The sequence below is a fragment of the Bidens hawaiensis genome, unplaced genomic scaffold, assembly GCF_021521415.1.
Source record: "Bidens hawaiensis isolate Kalapana, Puna unplaced genomic scaffold, B.hawaiensis_p1.1 tig00041324_1, whole genome shotgun sequence".
NCBI classification, from domain to species: Eukaryota; Viridiplantae; Streptophyta; class Magnoliopsida; order Asterales; family Asteraceae; genus Bidens; species Bidens hawaiensis.
Window position 1 is genome coordinate 47,531 of NW_027505713.1, and position 21,565 is coordinate 69,095.

Below are 21,565 nucleotides of genomic sequence, written 5' to 3' on the forward strand. Positions count from 1 at the left end.
AAGTTTGGCCTCAATAACTAAACGATCATTCGTTATTTAAGGCTCGAGCTTGAAAAAGCACGGCTTGTTTCGAGCTTTTTATTGATCCGAGCTCAAGTAGCTCAGCTCGTTTTCTACTAATGAGGACCTGGATTTGAATCTTTGAAGTGCCAAACTAATAATAAACGGTTAAAACCCTGACTCAGGGCTCGAACTTGTGTGTTGGTGATTGGCAGGTCTAACGGACTGGAGTCAAATTGAAGGATATTGTCGTTAAGAAAAAAAAACATTAAAAAGCTAACTGATTTTGACCTTAACTAACCGACTTTTTAGATAATATAAGAAATCAAAAGTATGCCATTTGGAACGTTAGATTGGAAGATTTAATATTTAACAATAATAATAAAAAAAAACTTGATGTCAAAAAACGCATACAAGTTTGGGACCCATGGCTTTTTTAATTTTTACTTTTACTATTTTTAAGTTTCTTTTTTGACTTGATTGATGCACGTATCATTTATCAAATGGCCGACTATTGTTTTATTTTAATGGCTATGATTTACTATGCAAAGTTTTCTAGATAAGATTACTTAATAAGAAATTATATTAGTTTGTGTATTAAATGTGTAATTAGATTACCTACTTACTATATGGGCTTAATTGGGTTGAGTCATTTACAAACATAGACTATAATTAAACAAAAAATATAAATATCATAAATAAAAAAACGTAAGTTATTCAGTTTAGTTGGTTTAACCGAATAAACTGAACATACCGTTTGTATATCCGATATCGGATCCGAAAACTTTCGCAATTCGAATAGGGTAATTGCCGAACATAACCGAAAACCGAATCTAGTACATCTTCCTTTAAATGAGCCCACCCAAAGTTCATTTTTATTCCAACTTTGTCTTTTCTTTCTAGCCCTTAAGTTTAGCCCACCAACAAAACTAAAGCCCATGTTTTCTTCAGTTATTTTATTACACCAGTAGCCCAAACTTCCATCACAACCGCTTCGTCCGACCGACCCCCAAGAGGTGCACAAAAAACCCAAACCCAGAACCGGACCCTAAATAAAAACCCAGAACTGGTTTTTTAATACCCAGGTTTTTAATGCCTGACCCTATCCGTAGGGTACGTATAGGGTATGCATTTCGGCACTAAAACCCGAACCCGAACCCGATTTGTACCTGGTAATACCCGAAAACCCGAACCGGTTTCATACCCGGAACCATGTTTTTCCAATACCCGAAACCGGGTATTTCAAATACCCGATGTATACCCAAAAAATACCCCTAAAAAGTGTAACCTTTTAAAAAATGAAATCTATACCCGAAAAATACCCGGAAAAAAGCCCGAAAAAACGACAAATAGGGTTTTTTCAATACCCGAAAATAGGGTATTTAAATACCCGGTTTAAAATACCCGGTTCTATACCCTACCCGAACCCGATGCACCTCTACCCCCCCCCCCCCTCCCAACCCCATACACACAGTAGCATGAAAACTATTTAGACGAGTCACTTAAATTTTATAAGGTCCGTCTCATTTGTGATGGCATGTCTCAACAAGTAGGGACAATTAATGCTTGAAGTTATTAATACTATTTGGGTTGAAATCTAGTGCTAAAGCGAGTTCAAAGGCGTAGTAGCTAATGTCATGGGTGAAATTTGTTGGCTATGGAACTTAATGTTGGAATTGAAAAACCTTCCTACCCTAGCATCTGTAGTTTACTGTGAGTCCCCGCCGTGTAGCTCAGTTGGTTAAGGGGACGTAAGACTTGGAACAATATAGTTTACTGTGACAATCTAAATGCTATTTACTTGCCCGAAAATCCTGTTCAACACCAACGGACTAAGCATATCGAGATGGACATCAAGTTTTGTATGTAAAAAGGTCCAACGTGGTCAGATACGAGTCTTACACATCCCTTCTAATAACTTTTTTTACGGACTTTTAATTTCTCGTATTAATTTGGTGTAATTTTTTTAAACTTTTGTTCATACTCCACTGCCAGTTTTGTACAAACCGCATCAAAGTAACTTTCTTTTTTGTTTTCTTCAATTCTTTTATTTTGTTACAAATTACACACATCTAATACAATGAAAATCTAGCTGGCAGTGGATGTTATCAAACATATTAACTTCTTCTATACACTTTACCTCATGTAGGAGTAGCTGCTTGCTTCTTTAGAAACACCTAGTGCTGACTAGATAACAGAAAAGAAAAAACAACCCGTCAGATACGTGGCAAAATAGTCAATACAGATAGGGGTGTGCAAGAAACCAAAAAAAGAAAAAAAAACGATCCGAAACCAAATATAAAATCCAAATCGAAACAAAAATCGACGGTTTAATTGTATGTTTTTGTACAAACCGAACTAACGATTCGATTTTGGTTTTGCATGTAATAATACCGAAAAACCCGAACCGAACCGAATTCCTAAATTTTTATTATTTTATTTTCTGTTTTAATTTATAAGAATTTAATAAATATGTAACTCAAATACTTTTGGTCAAATGTATAATAGTCAATTAGTTAACAATTAACAAAATTATTTATTCCAAAATTCATTATTTTTTGCCAACCTTTTTATATCGGCCTAAATTTTCAAGCTTAAATAAACCGAACCGAGAACCGAAAAGCCTAAACCGAACGGGTTCAAAAAATCCAAAATCCGAAGTTTTGGTTTTCGGTTTAATTTTAGCACAAAACCGCACCGAACCACACCACGCACACCCCTAAAAACAGATATGTTTTTTGGTACATGTTGAAAGTTGAAACAGGTTTTTTTTTTATTTTTACAATTACCATATTAAGAAGACGCATTGCGGCAGGCCGTGTGAACTTTCTAGAAAAAAGGAAGCATGGGGCCGGTTTTCCCTTGCTGGTGCACCATTCTCTTCGGTATTCTGTCTCATAGTAGATATTGTCGATATCCTGAAATTTAAAAAAAAGATTATATACAGTTCTCAAGTTTAGAATATTATATACTCTATTAGTTTACCTTAATGGATTGAATAAGCATGGGAGTAGCATCAGCCAATTTGTAGGTAACGGGATGCCATCCTTGCCTCTCGCGACCTTTGCTTGATGAAATATCCCATGACGTGTGAGTTAAACTCCTCCTCGTGAGTTCACCTTCAAGGTCTTGATGCTAATTATTGTAATACAAAATTTAAAACTCATTAATAAACATGATAAAAACAAGAAGCTAAAGATAACTGGAAATAATCATGTAGCATAAATAAACTTACAGCTAGTAATGTTGCAACATAATGTTCATCAGGTATACAATTATGTTCTTTTGAATTATCAGCCGGCTGCAAAGAAACAAAAAGAGCAGTTTGTCATAATCTTCATTGAAGTGACATTAGGCCTGTGAATGAACCAAACGTTCATAAACTGTTCAGCAGGAATTCGATCATTTAATAAACGAAGGAACGTTAGTTAAAAAGAACGAACAGAAACACATATCTCGTTCATTCATCTATGTTCGTGAAGTTCGTTCATTTAAATTGATTTATGTTCATTCATTTGCGCACATTCAATTAAATTTGTTTATGTTCATTCATTTACGTTCAATTATGTTCGTTGGTTAACGTTTATTTAAGTTTGTTTGTTTGCGTTCGTTTATATATTCATTTAATTTAGTCTAGTTTTATTTTATTTTTAAAATTGATGTTCACGTTTACCATTTAGTTGGTGTTCGTTCAATTATGTTAGTTTATATCCTTCATTTATGTTCAGCGAACTTCAGTCAGGTTCGTTCGTTTATACTATTAACGAATGGACATCCATGAACGAGAACACATTCATTTTCTTGACGAACGAAAACGAACAAGAAAAGCTCGCTCGTTTACATGTTCAATCTTTTGTTCCGTTAAGTTCAACGAACAAACACGAACATGCCCGTTCGTGTTTGTTGGGTTCGTTTATAGGCCTAATGGCACTGATACAAGTTTCTTGTAGTTTGCTGCTCTTTGCAGTTGACAAGATTGCTACTAAATGCGTTAAAATGACCATAAACAGAATGGACACATATTATATGAAATCAAATAAGAAATTAGTAGACAAAACAAACAAATAATAAAATAAATAGCCTAAAATATGAACTCACAACAGGACGATCCCGCCAAAACTCAGGTAGTGATTTCCTCTGTAAGCAAGAAACAAAAGTCACTAACTAACAGAGTCAATTAAATGCAGTTTCATATGCAAATATTATGGTTCCACTTGCCTGACAATGCTGCTGGAACATAGGCAAGACAACCTCGTCTTTTACAATGATCTCTGCATGCTTTCTGGTCAGAATCACCCACTGAAATTAGGTAATAATAGTATTATAAAAAGGGTTACTTATATTGCAATTTGCAAGTTAATTACCGTCACATAAACAGACATGTTAATTACCTGAGATCCTTTTCTCCAGTGATGAACAGGAATAACTGGATCCATTTTAGGGTTGTAACGGCCTTCTTTTGTATCAGCAAAGCTGCAAAATATAAACTTATGGTAAAAGAGTAAAACAACCAACAACTTACAATAAAATATTTCTTAACGTCTAATAATTACCTGTCCACAAAGCTAGTTGATGTTGACATTATGTAATCGTATGTGTAGCTAAAGTTGTACAAAGGAATACAGCTGAAAAAAGATGAAGAAGCTTTTAGTATAATCAATTAAAGTTATAATCTATTCACATTATAGTAAATGAGTACATTATTTCACCTGTCTGAAAGGAAAGCAAATCGTTCATTAAAAGGATCCTTAAGTGCGTGTTGAAGCAAAATAATCTCTGCTTGTATCATAGTTGCTTCTCCCCAATATATCTACAAAGATGCATATTGATTACAGACTATTACAAGATTTGAGTAAACTTTGACAAATTAATATCAAAATGTGAAAACAAGGAACTCAAGCAATGAACTTGGGGAAAAGATAAGACTAACCTGTATGCTATTATTAACTTGGCGGTCCAAAAAGTATTTAGATCTTGTTGTAAGTCTATTAAGCAGAAATCCAGGCCTAGAATGAACATATATTGAAAAGCGATTTTCATCATCTCCCTGCAAACAAGGAAATAATCTTTAATGTCAGAACATACATCTCAGCTATATGACATCATCACCATTATTTGTGTATATTTAATGTAAGAACATGCATTTCAACTATCTGACATTATCAAAAGTATTTGTGCATACAAATGTAAGAGCATACATTTCTATTTTTAGAATATCAATGCCAAATTTGTCGCAGTTGGATCAAATTCAGATATGCACACACTAGCACACATGAAAACTGCTTATGATATTGTAAAATGAACTATTTATCCATATTAAATACTAATCATATCCTAAGCCCCTATATCAATAGATATTGGATAAACAGATCATTTACAAGATCCTATCCAGTTTTCAAATAATATTGTTAACAACTGAAACTATAGAGACCCAATCAAAACCATTCACAAATAATATTCTGAAAATAGAAATCTTATAGCAACATTTGTCACCTGAGTTTACTATTTTTATCCTAAATACATCATAGCTTAAAAAAAATACATCATACAACAAATAGATTTCATCTAAGGACAAATATCTATACACATTTTCAAACACAGCATTCAGTTCTCATTAAACTAAACAACTACTATTAAGTATTAACAACAGAATTGCATAATTAACCGAATAAAAAACATTACACTAAAAAACATTACATTTCTCTCTCCTGTTCAATTAAATAATATTTTTATACCTTCATCATTACAGTTTTCTCTCTCATATACTCACAACCAATCCAACAAATATTAAAAAATAAATAGGGGAAACAATGTTTCCCCAAATTTACAAAAAATCACTACATTTGTCTCTCAACCCTATAATTTACACTCACAACCTCACCCTATAATTTGCAAACTTCCCTCACATAATTATAGGGAATGGGATGAGAATGCTCTAACAACACAATGCACTAAACCTAAATTAATTAACAGTTACTACCTGAAAGAATTGATCCCAACCTAGGCATGCATATCTAAATTTGATCCAATTAAAACTATATATATATATATAGGGTTTGGACCAAATACAAATGAAATTAGCCTGCTAAACATGAGAATCAACTAGAGTAATTATGTAACTACGCTATGATAATTACTCTATTATGTAATTACATAATTACTCTACTTGATTATCATGTTTAGCACGTTAATTTCATTTGTACGTTAACCTTCCCCTATATATATATATTCCATCAATATTCTAAAAACAACAACATTAACAAATATATGTACTCTAACTATACATATTTCAACACACAGCATTCAATTATCAATCAAATTAAACAACTATTAACTAACAACAGAATTGCATAATTAACAACAACAACGACTACTACCTGAAAGAATTGATCCCAAACTAGGTCAAGCGGAAGCCGATTTCTCGCGAGAAACAGAAACGCGATTTTAGGTTTTTGAACGAATCGTGGAAATATCGTAGACGCATTGGTTCCAATTCGAGTGTAGTAGTGTGTTTCCATTAACAGAAACGTGGAGAAGCAAAAACCTAATAATAATAATAATATCACTGCAAACACCTTCGTCTTCCATTTATGCCGTAGCTTAGGCGATATCATCACCTTCCGCTGCTTCATTACGGATTCAATTGATTAGTCAACTCTCAGTCAACGGCGTCCTTCATCGAGATCTAATCCAGTAATATTAGCTGCTGAATTTGATAAATTGAAGTCCGTGAAATGTGGCGGTGGGAAATGAGATCGTATGCTCCGGCGAGAAGGTTGTGAGTGGAGTTAATGAAGACCTGCATACGCCATTAATGGAAGTAAGAAGGTTGATAATAATAATAATAATAATAATAATATTGATGGGTGACCCGTTTAGGGATCCGAAAACGAACAAACAAAGCATTGGGTATGTCAGTCAGGGGTAGAGGTTAAAACCGGTTTATGATCGGTTTTGGTTCGGGTTAAAACCGGTTTCTTATCATGTTACGGTCGGTTTTGGTTCGGGTTTTGACTTGTTTTTGCCCGGTTTCGGTTCGGTTAACCGGTTTGGAACTGGTTTTGATGAAGAAAATTATATATCGGTTCCAACCCGACGGTTTCAATCGGTTCCAAACTGGTTTCTACATAATCAGTTTCAAACCGGTTCGGTTCTGGTTCAGTTTTCGGATCAGTTCGGTTAACCGGTTTATTTGTCCACCTCTAGTTAGGGGTACTTTTCGGTATAATTGTTTGATTATATTATAAGCTTGTTTTTTTTTTCGAACGTTGTTTTTAAAGTTTGGTTTGGGCGTTAACTTGGAAAACCCCACCGTCGGCTGTCACTTTGTTGTGCAGCTACAAGAGCATTATTCTCTAGCGTAACACGGTGGGACAAAGACCCGGATGGGTTCGAGATTTATACTGACAACCTTGCAAGGCATAGCTCAAATCATTCACCCTAAAACTGACTACTTATAACCTTTGGAAATAGAAATCATTTTTAATAATGGTACTAACTTGAGTGGAATACTATAAAATCTGCATGTTGTATTTTAAAAATGTATCAAGAGATAGAAAGACAGATAATTCACAATTATACACTTATACGATACATATAAGTTTTTACTTGGGACTCGTAATTATATATGTAGAATCCGAATAGCGTTAGAGGACTCTTATTTATGTTAGTTGATACGTGTTTATAATTGGTATTATTTATCATGTTTTAGTTGATAAATTATAATGATTGGTAATAGTCTAATGTAGTTTAGTAAAAACACAATAGTGTTATACATAAGTGTAGTTATGCTCATGTTAATGAAACATTTATCTTGACATATTAACCAAGGAATATATTGTTTTAATAATTAATACCAAATATTTAAAATCGATTTTAACACACATAAATATAAATTTTAACAAACAAAATATACATATATAGTTTAATTATAATTTAAAATCTAGCTTTCTTAACAAACAAAACAACAAAGGAAAAGCATCCCAAAACCTTGGAATATGGGCAAGAGATCACTTAGGATTTAACCTTTTCAAAAACAAAATTGAAATGACATCTAAAGAAATATAAAGTCAAAAGTAATGTGTTGCTTTAAGAATGCAACTAAGATAGCTTAGGAATAAATGCATGATTTGTATGTATGTATGTAAATAAAAGTAGATGAGAGGTTGCTAGCTTTGAAGGCAACATGCCACCCTTTGTCATTAGATGCTTCATGCAACTTTCATGTCAAGCATCATTTCCTTTCTCTTTTACAAGAAACCAATTAGTTGTAAATTTAAAGTGTATGAAATGATAACAAGCTCTATGTGAATAATTAATCAACTATGGTTAACCTAAGACTAATATGGAGTTGTCAAGTGTCGGATAATGAAAATCAATAATGAATAATATTTATTTTATTATAAAAATATTTTTTTAGGATCTTATGTTTTTTAATAAAATTTATCCCAATGTGTTCACAAAAAAAAACTAAACAAGACTGTGTTTTTAGATTTTTTTTAAAAACTTATTAATTAAAAGTTATTAAAGAAAAACATTTTTAGTGTTAAAATTAATTAGTATGAAAAGAAAAGGAAAAAAGAAAAATAAATTAAAATGTGAACCAATAATCTAGTGACATGTGGCCAAGCAAGTGGTGGACAAACTAGGTTGATTTCACAAGTGGTTCGGCCTAATTTGAGGCTTTTTTTAATAATGTTTCAACCCAAACTAGTTCATTAATGTGAATGGTCTAAGCTCGTTTATTTTTAAAATACTGGTTCGGCCTAAGCTTGTTTACTAGCTTGAGTTAAGCTTGTTTGAGCCCAAAGTCCATAACTTTAATTGCAAGTAGTCATTCGGGATATGAAGCTCACATGTGACATTGAAGATTCTTTTATTATTAGATAATAATATAGAAATTGCTTCGGTTGCATACTTTGTAAAACTTAATAAATGCTTTACAAGAACTGGAGTTACGTTTTTATAAGCTCGATTGAACTTTATATAAATTTACTAATTAAATATTTTTATTCAAACTTGAGTTGGACTCCAAGCCCTAGCAAAGTAGCAATTATATTTATTTATTTTTATTTTTTTGGAAGACAAGAGTGTGTATTTAATAAATTATTTCCTATCAAATTTGTAGAATGTATGTAGTGTAGAAAAAGCATCGGTTAGTTGGTTACCACTTACCCGTTACCACCAGAGGTTAAATTAAAGGGTCGGTTTTAACCCAATTCAATAACACATAAACCGGTTTAACCCAAATCGACTCCAATCCAACCCTACCCGGTAATTTCGGTACCAGCCCCCTTTCCTGTAGCCTAAACCAGTACCCAATTCTCCTTAAACTAGCGATGAGTTCGGGATGGTACCGGTACCAACAGGTACCGATCTCGAAAATTTAATTTATTTAGTACATGTCATCCCTATCTTAAACTGATCAAATTGACCAAATCACCGTTTGACATACCCAAATCAGTTTTAAACTGAATCAAACTGATTTGTATAGTGTTCAAATATTTTCCACCCAAACCAGTTTCTCCTCAAATCCAAATCATATACAATACTCAATTACTTTTTATATATGAATTATCAAATTTATATTTTACTTAAGACTCGTATTTATACTCATCTTCGACCAAAAACTTTTAACGATTCTTAGAGACAACCATGCAGTCCCCTTTCTTGTAGCCTCAACCAGTTCGTAACCCGACCCAATTCTCCTTAAACTGGCTTCGAACCAACCAAACCACCGGTTTTAAACCTACCCAAACCGATTTGTACAAGGTTCGAATATTTTCCACCTAAACCAGTTTCTCCTCAAACCGGTTTTGTCCCGATTTAACCCGACCTAACGATTCGGTTCCAACCCGAACCGGGTGCCCGATTCATGACCCAGAAATAAAGAAGCTGATTTATGTGAGTAACTTTCGAACCCACAAACTCACCAAATGAACTGCTCTGTCCCATCCAATTTATGCATCAAAAGGTATAATTGTAATTATTATTATTATTATTATTATTATTATTATTATTCTTATTATTATTCATCAATTGTTTCTGAATCATGTAATTGAAAGCCCTCTATCAATTGAACCCGTAAGAACCCGAAACCATAATGGGAATAAGCTAGGGTATGTAAAATTGCATGACCCGACCCGGAATTCAAGAGGGTTAAAGTCAACGCATTGTTTGACCAATGGGAATGGTGGTGGTGGTGTTAAACATGGAGGAGTTATGAACACGGATGGATTGATTATTGTTGATCACGGTTCGCGCCGAAAAGAATCCAATCATATGCTAAGTAAGCATAACCAATCGTTTCCGTAACATTTACTTTATCGGACAAATATTTGTGGTCACGTTTGTTTGTTTAAAAAATGAGCGTGTTCATGTTCGTTTATATTCGTTCATTCAAAATCTAAACGAACAGTTCGCAAACATAAATGAACTTTCCCGCCGAACAGTTCACTGAACGTTCAGTTCGTTTACAGGCCTAAATATGCTCCTTCATTTCATTATATAAAGTTTTATTACTCTGAATGAATACGAACAAGGGCTTGTTTGCAGTGGCGGATCTTGAACATATAATATGGGTGGGCCGGAGGATCTTGAACAATAATTTGGATGTGCCGGACTCAATGCGTATAAAATTTTTTATGGTTTTTTCGGAAAAATTACATTATGAGGAAAAAAGTTGGGTGGGCCACCGACATAAAGATCCGCCACTGCATGTTTGTGTTCGTTTATTTAACTTTAAACGAACACAAACACGTACACTTAATCGGACAATTGTGTTCATGTTCATTTGTTTAAAAAATGAACATGTTCGTGTGCGTTTATGTTCGTTCGTTTAAATTCTAAACAAGTAGTTCAAAAACATAATGATCAAACAAAAACAAACATACACGCATATAAATGAACGAACACAAACGAGCGTTCACGAACATGAATGAACGGACAAAACATGTGTTCATCTTCGTTTGTTTGATTAAATGAACACAAATTTTCTGTTCATGTTCGATCGTTTATTAAATGAACGAATATAAACGAACTTCCCACCGAACAGTTCACATACAGTTTACTGAACGTCCGGTTCGTTTACCGGCCTGAATATGCTCCTTCATTTCGTTATATAAAGTTTTACTACTCTGATGTCTTGCAGATGAATTTGTGGCAATGTTTGTGGAGAAAACCGGGTACCGGATCGTTGAGCCTGCGCACATGGTACTTTCTTTTTTTCAAAATCTTTGTTTTTAAGATGAATGTTTTCACTTATGATTTGTATGTGCTTACTTGAATAAAATGAATATTTATAATTTTTTTTGAATATAACTAGGAGCTGGCAGAACCATCAATACGCGATGCATTTCATTCGTGCGTTCAACAAGGCGCGAATCGTGTAATTGTTAGCCCGTTTTTCTTGTTCCCAGGGCGACACTGGCACCAGGTATTGTACTAACATAATGCTATCATTATTACTGTTATTATTATTAGGTTTTTGTTTTCTTTTTTATGGTTTTGATCTGCTAAACATTTGTTTTTGCAGGACATCCCTTCCTTAACTGCTGAAGCTGCAAAAGACTTTCCGGGTGTGTCGTATATGATAACTGCACCACTTGGACTACATCCACTTCTTGTGGTACGGACGGTTATCTTTACAAGAACTATTATATTTATATAATACAAATAAGAAGTTTGGCGCCGCAAGTGCCCTATTGGGCCACTTGGCGACACCGAACCGGTCCACAAATTTTGTTTTTTGTTTTTTAGTTCAGTCATCGTAACGTACGTAGCGGTAACCGACCGAACGCCAATTTTTTTGTTGTTTATTTTTTTGTCTTAGTTTCGGGATCGACAATAGTAACCAACCGAACGTCAATTTTTTTTGTTGTCTTTCTTTGTTTTTTTTTTGTCTTATTTTCCGGATCGACAACGGTCAGGTCTTACCAATGCTCGATTTTTACCAACCGACGTCACCCCGTTGGTTCATCTCAAATTTTGTAATTTTTTGTTTGATATTTGGTTTTAATTTCGGTACATTAACGCGTGTCTCCGAAACCGACGGAATTCGCGTCGACTTTCTAGCTCAACGCTTAGGACCGGCAACGTTTAGGTTTTACCCGCGCTGGGTAAAAACCTAGTTATTAACAAATGAAATTTTATATATTGATTTTTTATTGTTATTATTATTATTATTATTATTTTTCTTGGAACAAGATGTAGTGGATGATAGGATTAAACATTGCTTAAGCCATGTAGCTGGAGATGCAGATGAGTGTGCAGTTTGTGCAGGAACCGGAAAATGTCATCTTTATTGATCTTAATATGTATGTTTTATTGAGATGTTACATCAAAATCGGTAAATGTCATCGAGTCGAACCATTTGGACCCGTTTTTAGTTGGTACGCTTTACAAGGTTGGCCCGTTTTGACCTGTTGTATCATTGAGCGTTCCGAATTTACCAAAAATTCGAGTGATTTTTTGAGATGATCAAGGAAACACGTACGCAATTCCTTTTACCAAAGTAACTCGTTTCGGACCATGATTATTACTCACTGCATGTTTTTCTTATATTTCTTGATTAAAAAGAATCATTTATATGGCACTTAAATGTTAAAACTTTTGTTTTTCGACGAAAGTTTATATTTTGAAAACTCACGGAACAACAGTTCAGTTAACCGAAGGCATCTAATCAAACTCGCAATAGTGAATGTATTAGATGATTATAATAATCACTGTTCTGTTCTGTCAAAAACTTGAGGGCCCAAAACCATGACTACATCGGGTCTTGATGATCAATCACGACTACTCTTAAGTCTCTAACCACCTCTAAATGAAACGAGCCAGCCAGCAACTTCTCAGAATAACAAGCAAGGACACAAAAATCATTGATAATAGCTCGCCGCTAATCTTGTATGATAGACATTACAGGAATGCCCTTGCTGTTAAAGTTTGTACATTGTGCTTGTACCTCATTTCCCGCTTCAAACTTCTCTTTACCATCATCACCCTACAAACAAATATATATATATATATATATATATATATATATATATATATATATATATATATATATGTTATATTTATTGATAGGGATGCAAACTAACCGAGCCGTTCGCGAACTACTCGAGATCGACTCGTTAAAAAGCTCGATCGAGCCGAGCTTAATCGAGCCCGAGCCCGAGCTCGATCGAGTCTGTCATTTATATAAATTTTTAAAAATATATTTAATAATTATCAATTAATATATTTAATGTTATGAGAAAATAATAAAAATAACTAAATAATATATATTATTTTATACATAAAATCTTAATTGAAAAAAAATATATATAATTATAATTATATAAAAATTAATTAATAAATAGTAAACGAGCCCGAGCCAAGCTTGAAAATCTACTCATTTTCCGAGCTCGAGCTTTGATAATAGAGCTCAAAACGAGCCGAGCTCGAGCTCCGTGTAAGTTAAACGAGGCAAACTTGAGCTTAGTCGAGCTCGGGCTTGGCTCGCTTGCACCCCTATTTACTGATCACAAGTCAAGTCAAAATTTTGACATTGAAAAGGCGGTCAAACAACTCATACCTCAAACCTATACATCCCATTGATTCCACCGCCCAAATCTAAAACCAAACCACGGGCCCGAACTTGAAGAATCTTTGCAGTCACTTTCATTCCGAGTTTGAGCTTTTTTGCATCCATTGGACCCTCAACTTTACATTCTTGATCTTCTAAATAATCAAGGAGCATAGATTTATGTTTAACCTCGTTTTTGTCCTCATCCGAGCTTGCATAGTTTTCACCATAGTTCTCTCTTTTTTCTGTTAACAAATACGGTTTTGCAATTCGGGCTTTTTTAGATGAAACCGACCCAGAATCAGAACTGCTTGAAGACTTCAAAGTTCTAAGCTTTTGAGAAGGCTTTGACTTTTGAGCCCGTTGCGGTTTCGGGTTGCTGTTATTTTTTAAATTAGCAACCAAACCGGCAGATTTTTCCTCCTCATCACACTCAACCGCACTGCGAATCACAATAGGTGACATTGAAGAATAAGACGGGTTTAATTTAGTACTCGTGTCCGTGTCTTCTGGTACATCTTTGACAGCGGAATTGTGGCCCTCTTCCTGAGTCAGCGAATCTTTGCCAGGTGTCAAGCTATCGAGATTTTGTTTTGATAGGTTTAAGGATTTTTCAACCGGATCAGACTTTTTGGTCTTTTGAGGTAAAGTAGCTTTTAAAGAAAGTTTTATGTTGCCGCGTAGATCCTGCCCGATACACATTAATGACAGTTGCTGACCAACTGAAACCACGTCTGAAATTCTGGATACCTGAAATGTTCATCAAAAAGTCAACAAAGCAAGTCAAAGATTTCCATTCAAAAGTAAATTCAGAGTGATTTTAAAAAAAATTACTTGAAAAAAAACAAGTTGATAGTAACATGTATTTATTCCATAAGACCTTGTAACTTCTTTTATTCAATAGATTGATTATTAAATGCAACAGTTATCTAGTCATATTTGATACACTATTATTTATTAAAAAACACTGCTTAAAAAATGTGTACACTTGTAAACGAACCAAAGGAAAACGAATAGGGCATGTTCATGTTCGCGTTCGTGTTAGTTAAACTTAAACCAAAAAGACGATCGGACACAAACAATTAAACGAACGGAGTTCCTTGTTTGTGTTCGTTCATTAAGTAAATGAACGTGTTCGTTTATGCAGTATAAAAAATGGTTCACGAACATAAATGGACAAAGATATCGTTGAGCGGACACAAATTAAAAGGAAACATTGACATTAATACATTGAACCTAAAAATTAATAAAACTAGACTAAATTGTAATTGGTGATATTTTAATTTTATAAAACCAAACTAAATTGTAATCGGCCAATTTTTTTTAATGAATAAGCAATCAAACGAAAACATAAATGAACAAACAAGACGTGCTCATGTTAGTTCGTTTATTAAATACAACATAAATGAACTTCTCGATAAACGGTTCACAGACAAACTATTTTCAATCATATTTAACACACACAGACTACTTTATAAAATCATAGCTTTTTGGAACAAAAGGTATTTTGGGTCATCCCGACCAATCTATTTCACAATCAATAGTATCTGTTGCTACATGGAAAAAGATCGGCAACAAAAATAGACCAAGTTGGCACTGAGTGATTGGACAATCAGCAACAAATACCCAGTAGGAAAAAAGAACAAAAAAACTCCAATTTAAAAGACGTGACTAACCAGTTCATGTGACAATTCAGAAACATGCAAGAGGCCATGTTGACCACCATTAAACTCCACAAAAGCCCCATACTCTTTTATTGATGTTACAATGCCTTTGTAAACACCTCCTACTTCAATTGCCCGCCCGATTATTAAATCAACCTGATGATTAATAATAGAAATAGAACATGTATTAAAGAACTAACTGTTAACAAAAATGGTATGGAAGATTGTTAAATACCTTTTCTAGCACTTTATCCATTACAGATTGATTCTTTGAAACTATAGTTAATGTTCCATCACTCACAGACATCCGGGCACCTGAAAAAACATACATATGTAAGTAATTGTTTGTATTAAAATATATGATTAATGTTCCATCATATATCTATTAAACATTGTCAAGTTAACACGGACCCGTTTCTTCTTCAATTTTCATCTTTAAAGCGCCAAGTGGACCAATTAGGCGGCGAAGATCATCGTTGCTGTATTTTAAGGTAACTGCAAGACAAAATATTATTATTTGACATGCTACAAGATAACTTGTAATTGTAATAATTAAGAAATTAAGCATGGGTCTACCTAATCGAATAGAATTTCTTCCATCCTGAGTGCGTGCTGAGTTTATTTCTTTCTCCATATGTTCAAGTATTTGAAGGCGACCTTTATATGCGGGTCCAAGTGATTCACAAATAATTTCGAGAGGAATTCCAGCTGGTTTTATATCCAATTGAATTGCTGTAATTCCGTTTCGTGTTCCTGCTATTTTGAAATCCATGTCACCAAGATGATCTTCTAGACCCTAAACATGAACATAATACTGTTATGAAGTGATCAAGAATAAAATGGTCAATTCACACTACACTTGGCCTGTAAACAAACGATTGAACATGAACAATTAAACAAACAGGGGTTTCTTGTTCGCGTCCGTTCGTTAATAAATGAATGTGTTTATGTTTGTTCGTTAACAGTATAAATAAAGAGTTCCCGAGCGCAAACGGCTAACTGCGCTAAACCAATTAAAAGTAAATGTGAACAATAATGTATTGGGCCTAAAAAGTTACTAAAACTTAACTAAATTGTAATAGGCCAAAAAAAAACTAAACTAAATTAACATATAAATGTACGTAATGGAAAGAACTTAAACAAACGTAAACTAAAAAACATAAATTTAAAACATTAACAATATAAGCAAATGAATGCAAACGAAAGTTTCTACAAACATAAATGAACAAACAAGACGTGTTTACATTCGTTCATTTAACTAAATGAACAGAAAATTTTGTTCATGCGTTGGTTTATTAAATAAACGAACTTCCCACCGAACGGTTCACGAATCAGTCAATGGAAAAAGATATTGTAAACAAATGCTCACCAAAATATCAGTTAGTATACGGTACTGATCAACATTGCCAGTTGAAGAATCAACCTCAGTAATGAGGCCTACCGACAGACCAGCAACATGTTCTTTTAAAGGTATGCCAGCATCCATTAAAGCCATACTTCCTACGGTTTAAAGTGAAATGACAATTTAAAAGAATCTGAAAAAAATATAACAAAAAATTTGAAAACATTAGCAGGTCAAGGTCAACATACCTCCACAGACGGTTGCCATTGATGTTGACCCATCAGAGCCCATAACTTCAGAATTAATTCTCACAGCATATGGAAAATTAATTTCAGGAGGTAACACAGCAACAAGAGCTTTCTCGGCAAGAGTGCCTAAAAAAAGAAGTAACCATAATATTAATAAATACACTTCACAAGTGCCATTACCATAATAACGAAAAGTAGCGAAAAAACAAACTCACCATGTCCAACTTCACGGCGGTTTAAACCAGTTCGTTTGCCAACTTCATTAATACAGTAAGGTGGAAAACTATAATGAAGCATAAAACGTTTAGTGGGAGGGCCCACAATTGCATCCAAACGTTGAGCATCTCCTGGTGCTCCAAGAGTAACAGTACATAAAACCTGAATAAACTCATTAAATTTTATAACATATAAAGTTGAGGATCATAATATGTTATTGTATATAACTATATAATTATAATAACAATAATAACCTGAGTATCTCCACGAGAAAAGAGAGCTGATCCGTGTAATCCAGGTAAGTTACCAGCTTCACAATATATAGGCCTGACTTCATCAAGACGCCTTCCATCAAGCCTAAATCCCTCACTAAGTATCCTCTTGCGTACAACCTGATAAAGACATTTTTTAAGATATTTAAACCCTTTAATAGTTGGAAAACTAAATTCTTTTTTAAACAAATCAACACACCTGTTTTCTCACTGTATCAACAGTCTTTGATAGAACTTTTAAGCTTTCTTCATCACCTTCTTCCTCTAATATAACTTTAGCATCTTGTCCAATTTTATCTAATGCTTCTCCACGTTCAAACTACATGCAATAAAATGAATACATACATACATACATACATACATATACATATATACACATATACAAACATATATATAACAATAATAGTAATAATAATCATACCTTTCCATAAGAAGGGTCAGTAAAAATAGCTTCAATAGGTTTCTCAGTCAAATTACGGATCTTGTCCATTGTTCTATCTGACACCAATGACAGTTTATATTCCTTCTTTAGTTTACCTGCTTTGGCAGCCAGTTTTAACTGGGGCTCGATGAACTTAACTGCCTGAACAATTTAGATAACTCATTTAGATTCCAATGAATGATGTATGGTTCTTACGATACTAATGGCTGACCTCTTTGACTTACCTCAGGATGAGCAAACCTAAATGCAGCTTCAAGGTCCTTCTCAGTAATCTCGTTTGCTTGTACATCTATCATCATAGTTTTATCTCGTGTGCAAGCGTATACAAGGTTGAGATCACTCAGATTAAGCTGTGTTGATCCACCGTTAATAAATGATTACATGTGGATATATGGATAGTGAATGTACAAGAAGAAAAGATCAATACCTCATCCATGGTTGGATTTACAACAAGATGGCCATCAATCCTTCCTACACGTATCATTCCAATGGGTCCACCCCATGGTATATCTGATAACATAAGAGCAGCAGATGTGGCGTTAGCTGCCATTACATCTGGATCTTGTTTTCCATCTGAAGAAAGCACGCTAGCCATCACCTATTAACAAACAGAAACAATTGTGAGATGAAGGTATAATTAAAAAGCTACAAAAAGGGGGAAACTACAAAAGAAACAACTAACAATAATATCACACACACCTGAACCTCATGGTAAAATCCAGCTGGAAAAAGAGGCCGGATAGGCCGATCAATGAGCCGTCCACATAAAAGCTCCCGTTCTTTTGGAGCACCCTCCCTTCTCATATATGTACCTGGAATCACTCCTTGGGCAAACTGTTTCTCTTGGTAATCAACCTGAATAAATCAACCAACAAACATCATCAATCAGAAGATTCATAATATCATAAACTCTTTAGATTACACAAAAAGAGAAATCAAATTCTCAATTCACACTTCAAGCTTGAACTTAATCCCAGTATGTATGACTCAACCAAACAGTTTATGAGCAATAGATAACAATAAACATGTAGCATATAGTTGTCCTATCATTCATTGCCTTTATTCTGTAACTTGGTAGTTTTGCTATCCAAAAAGAGCCAGTGGCACAACTTGTTGCCCGCCTTCAATGTCGATGTAAACTCTACTCATTTATTATTAAATAAACAGAAATCAAACATATACTAATTTTAAAAATTATAATAATTATAAAAAAAACAAGTTCTTTTTACTAGGGATGAGCATTAACCAAAACCGAAATGAAAATTGGTTATCGGTTTTCTTTTGTACCCTCGGTTAACCGAAATTAACCAAAGCGTACTGAACCCTTCATATTTTCATATATTTCTAGCTTTTATACTTCCATTTCATGTATTTGTACCTCCATTCTAGGTTTTTTATATCTCCAATTCTCCATTTCATGAATTTACGCATTCATTTCATGTATTATGCATCCATTTCACATATTCCTAAGCAAAAATTTTAGCCCAAGTTTGATTCTGGTCTATGCAGTCGATATCACCTACATCGGTCCCTTGGTAAAATATCGGTACAAATAAGTCACCGATTCACAACATCAATGTTTTAAGTCTTAATTATCATTTTTTAAAGTTCAATGTTAGTGTTTTAAGTCTGAATAAGTCGCTACTTACTACGATTGTTAGTATTTTGCAAGTTGCAAAAGGTTAATTTGTTAATGGTAGTAGGAGAGTATACTGAACTATTAGTATCAAATTGCTATATATATGAATTTTACATGATACTAAAATAACCGATATCCGCTATTTTTCCGCATTACCTGCTTAGATTCTGGTTATTAACCGAAAGTTACCAAACCGAAAACCAACAAACTAACCGAATAAACCACCATTTCATGTATTTATGCATCCAGTTCATGTATTCTAAGCTACAATTTTAGCCCAAGTTTGATTCTGGTCATTAACCAAAACTAACCGAACCATAAACCTACAAGCCAACCGAATAAACCGAAGTGATTAACCGAAAACCGTTCGGTTAATTCAATTAAGGCAAATAAGTAATAACCGAACAACCGAACCATGCACACCTAGGTCAAATGCAAACACAAATTAACCAGTATTTTAGCCCAAGTTTGATTCTGGTTATTAACCAAAAGTAACCAAACCGAAAACCAACAAACTAACTGAATAAACCATACCTAACCGTTTACACCTAGGTCAAAATGTGAAGACAAATTAACCGGAAACACACGTACAGTAAGCGGCAATTTGGCCGAGCAAAAACTAACCGAACCAAAAACCTAAAAACTAACCAAATAAACCAAACAGATTAGCCGATTAACCGAAAACCGATTAGTTATTCACTTGAGGCTAATAAGTAACAACCAACCGAACCGAACCTAACCTAACCTAACCTAACCGTATACACCTAGGTCAAAATACAAGCACAAATAAACCAGAAACATACGTACAGTAAGCGGCAGGAAATCACGAACACCGTCGCCTTTGGCCGAGCAAACAGTTGACAACACATCAGTATCCTCCATCCCTAACACAACCGCACCATTAGCAAACCGAGCAATCTTACCAGTCTCCAATGTAATTAACCGTGATCCGATTTCAAATCCTTCTCTAAACGTTTCAAGCACTTTTGTTCTGGAAATTGGAGGTGGTTCGGTATCGGTTGATGACGTGGAAACTGAGGTTGTGAAGGTACGGCAGCCGGTGGTGGTGGTACGGTATAAGGTTCGGGTTAGAGATGAGAGCAGGTGGTGGTTTCGGGTTATTGCCATTGAAGCCATGGTGGTGATGGTGAAGGTGAAGGTTTGATAAGAGGGTTTAGGGTTTAAGCCACTGACTACTGTGAGTTAAAGTTTACAAAATTAATAATATTCTTGGACTCGACGGTTAAATATTATTATTATTATTCACCTGTGCGATTTTGGGTTTAGGTTACCGCACTCTTTAATCTAGAGAGCTTTTTTGTCTTATTATAGCTAGATTATTTTGTTTTAACCGGGTTTACGTTGGCTTTAAAGTTTGGCTTGGGCGTGTTAAGAACTCATACTGCTGGCCACCACTTGAGAGTCGTTTAACGTTACAAGAGGATCTAATATATGGTAATTTAATATCATGTAAATTTCATATATATAGTAATTTAATACTAATAATTAAGTATAGTCTTCTGCCATTAACAAATTAACCTTTTGCAAATATAAAAACACTAACAATCGTAGCAAGTAAGAATTGATTAAGATGTAAAACACTAACATTGAACACTAAAAGTTGATAATTAAGACTTAAAACACTGATATTGGGAATATCGGTGATATATCGGTCAAATATTAGTCCTATATCGGCCAAATATCGGTCAATATCGTCGATATTATCAGTACCGATATTCTGAACCGATATTTTGATTAATATATCGCAAAGGGACCGATAACCGATATATCACTGATATATCGGTGATATATCGGCGATATCAACTGCATAGAAGAGGATAACTTTCTATGGGGTAATACACGGTGGGACTTAAACCAGTTTATGATCGGTTTCGGTTCGGGTTGAAACCGGTTTTTTGACCAGGATACGATTGGTTTCGGTTCGGATTTTGACTGGTTTTTGACCATCTTCGGTGAAGAAAATTGCAAACCAGTTTCGAACTTACGGTTTTCAATCGGTTTCAAACTGGTTTCTACATAACTGGTTTCAAACCGGTTTGATTTCCTGGGTGGTTTGGTTCAACGGTTCCTTTGCCCACCTCTAATCACAGCTACAGTTTTTTTTTTAAACCAACTTGTACTATGGGATGTTACTAACCAAAATCCCGACGGGATTCATTA

At 34.3% G+C, this 21,565-nt stretch overlaps 3 protein-coding genes across 3 annotated transcripts; 1 reads left to right on the forward strand and 2 right to left on the reverse strand.

The window, feature by feature from the left end:
- Positions 1-1,956: 1,956 nt before the first annotated feature.
- LOC143614909 (glycosyltransferase BC10-like) lies at positions 1,957-6,768 on the reverse strand. Its single transcript, XM_077088206.1, has 11 exons — positions 6,378-6,768; positions 4,931-5,047; positions 4,710-4,810; positions 4,554-4,625; positions 4,392-4,473; positions 4,219-4,299; positions 4,099-4,137; positions 3,236-3,301; positions 2,986-3,135; positions 2,790-2,918; positions 1,957-2,187 (listed from the first exon to the last, which is right to left on the reverse strand). The coding sequence occupies exons 1-11, from the start codon at positions 6,630-6,632 to the stop codon at positions 2,137-2,139; spliced, it is 1,143 nt and encodes a 380-aa protein (XP_076944321.1). The 5' UTR covers positions 6,633-6,768; the 3' UTR covers positions 1,957-2,136.
- A 3,275-nt stretch (positions 6,769-10,043) lies between these two features.
- Positions 10,044-12,413, forward strand: LOC143614918 (sirohydrochlorin ferrochelatase, chloroplastic). The gene is made up of 5 exons (XM_077088212.1): positions 10,044-10,288; positions 11,150-11,211; positions 11,324-11,434; positions 11,534-11,626; positions 12,204-12,413. The coding sequence occupies exons 1-5, from the start codon at positions 10,222-10,224 to the stop codon at positions 12,303-12,305; spliced, it is 435 nt and encodes a 144-aa protein (XP_076944327.1). The 5' UTR covers positions 10,044-10,221; the 3' UTR covers positions 12,306-12,413.
- A 444-nt stretch (positions 12,414-12,857) lies between these two features.
- LOC143614911 (polyribonucleotide nucleotidyltransferase 2, mitochondrial-like) lies at positions 12,858-20,521 on the reverse strand. Its single transcript, XM_077088208.1, has 16 exons — positions 20,192-20,521; positions 18,445-18,600; positions 18,173-18,343; positions 17,970-18,095; positions 17,725-17,886; positions 17,503-17,622; positions 17,286-17,423; positions 17,031-17,193; positions 16,816-16,941; positions 16,595-16,725; positions 15,802-16,021; positions 15,637-15,720; positions 15,461-15,540; positions 15,238-15,381; positions 13,571-14,311; positions 12,858-12,997 (listed from the first exon to the last, which is right to left on the reverse strand). The coding sequence occupies exons 1-16, from the start codon at positions 20,519-20,521 to the stop codon at positions 12,893-12,895; spliced, it is 2,997 nt and encodes a 998-aa protein (XP_076944323.1). The 3' UTR covers positions 12,858-12,892.
- Between the last annotated feature and the right edge of the window lie 1,044 nt (positions 20,522-21,565).

Bases quoted from the DNA above. Each gene is read 5' to 3' on its own strand.
- LOC143614909 (XM_077088206.1), bottom strand. From the start codon at position 6,632: ATGAAGCAGCGGAAGGTGATGATATCGCCTAAGCTACGGCATAAATGG. The intron at 4,474-4,553 runs GTAATTATTAGA...TATATTTTGCAG, and splicing joins TCAACTAGCTTTGTGGACAG to CTTTGCTGATACAAAAGAAG. The intron at 2,919-2,985 runs GTAAACTAATAG...TTTAAATTTCAG, and splicing joins TGCTTATTCAATCCATTAAG to GATATCGACAATATCTACTA.
- LOC143614918 (XM_077088212.1), top strand. From the start codon at position 10,222: ATGAACACGGATGGATTGATTATTGTTGATCACGGTTCGCGCCGAAAA. The intron at 11,435-11,533 runs GTATTGTACTAA...TTGTTTTTGCAG, and splicing joins CAGGGCGACACTGGCACCAG to GACATCCCTTCCTTAACTGC. The intron at 11,627-12,203 runs GTACGGACGGTT...TTCTTGGAACAA, and splicing joins GACTACATCCACTTCTTGTG to GATGTAGTGGATGATAGGAT.
- LOC143614911 (XM_077088208.1), bottom strand. From the start codon at position 20,521: ATGGCTTCAATGGCAATAACCCGAAACCACCACCTGCTCTCATCTCTA. The intron at 16,022-16,594 runs GTGAGCATTTGT...GTTCATGTTTAG, and splicing joins GTATACTAACTGATATTTTG to GGTCTAGAAGATCATCTTGG. The intron at 15,721-15,801 runs GTAGACCCATGC...TTTGTCTTGCAG, and splicing joins AAGAAATTCTATTCGATTAG to TTACCTTAAAATACAGCAAC.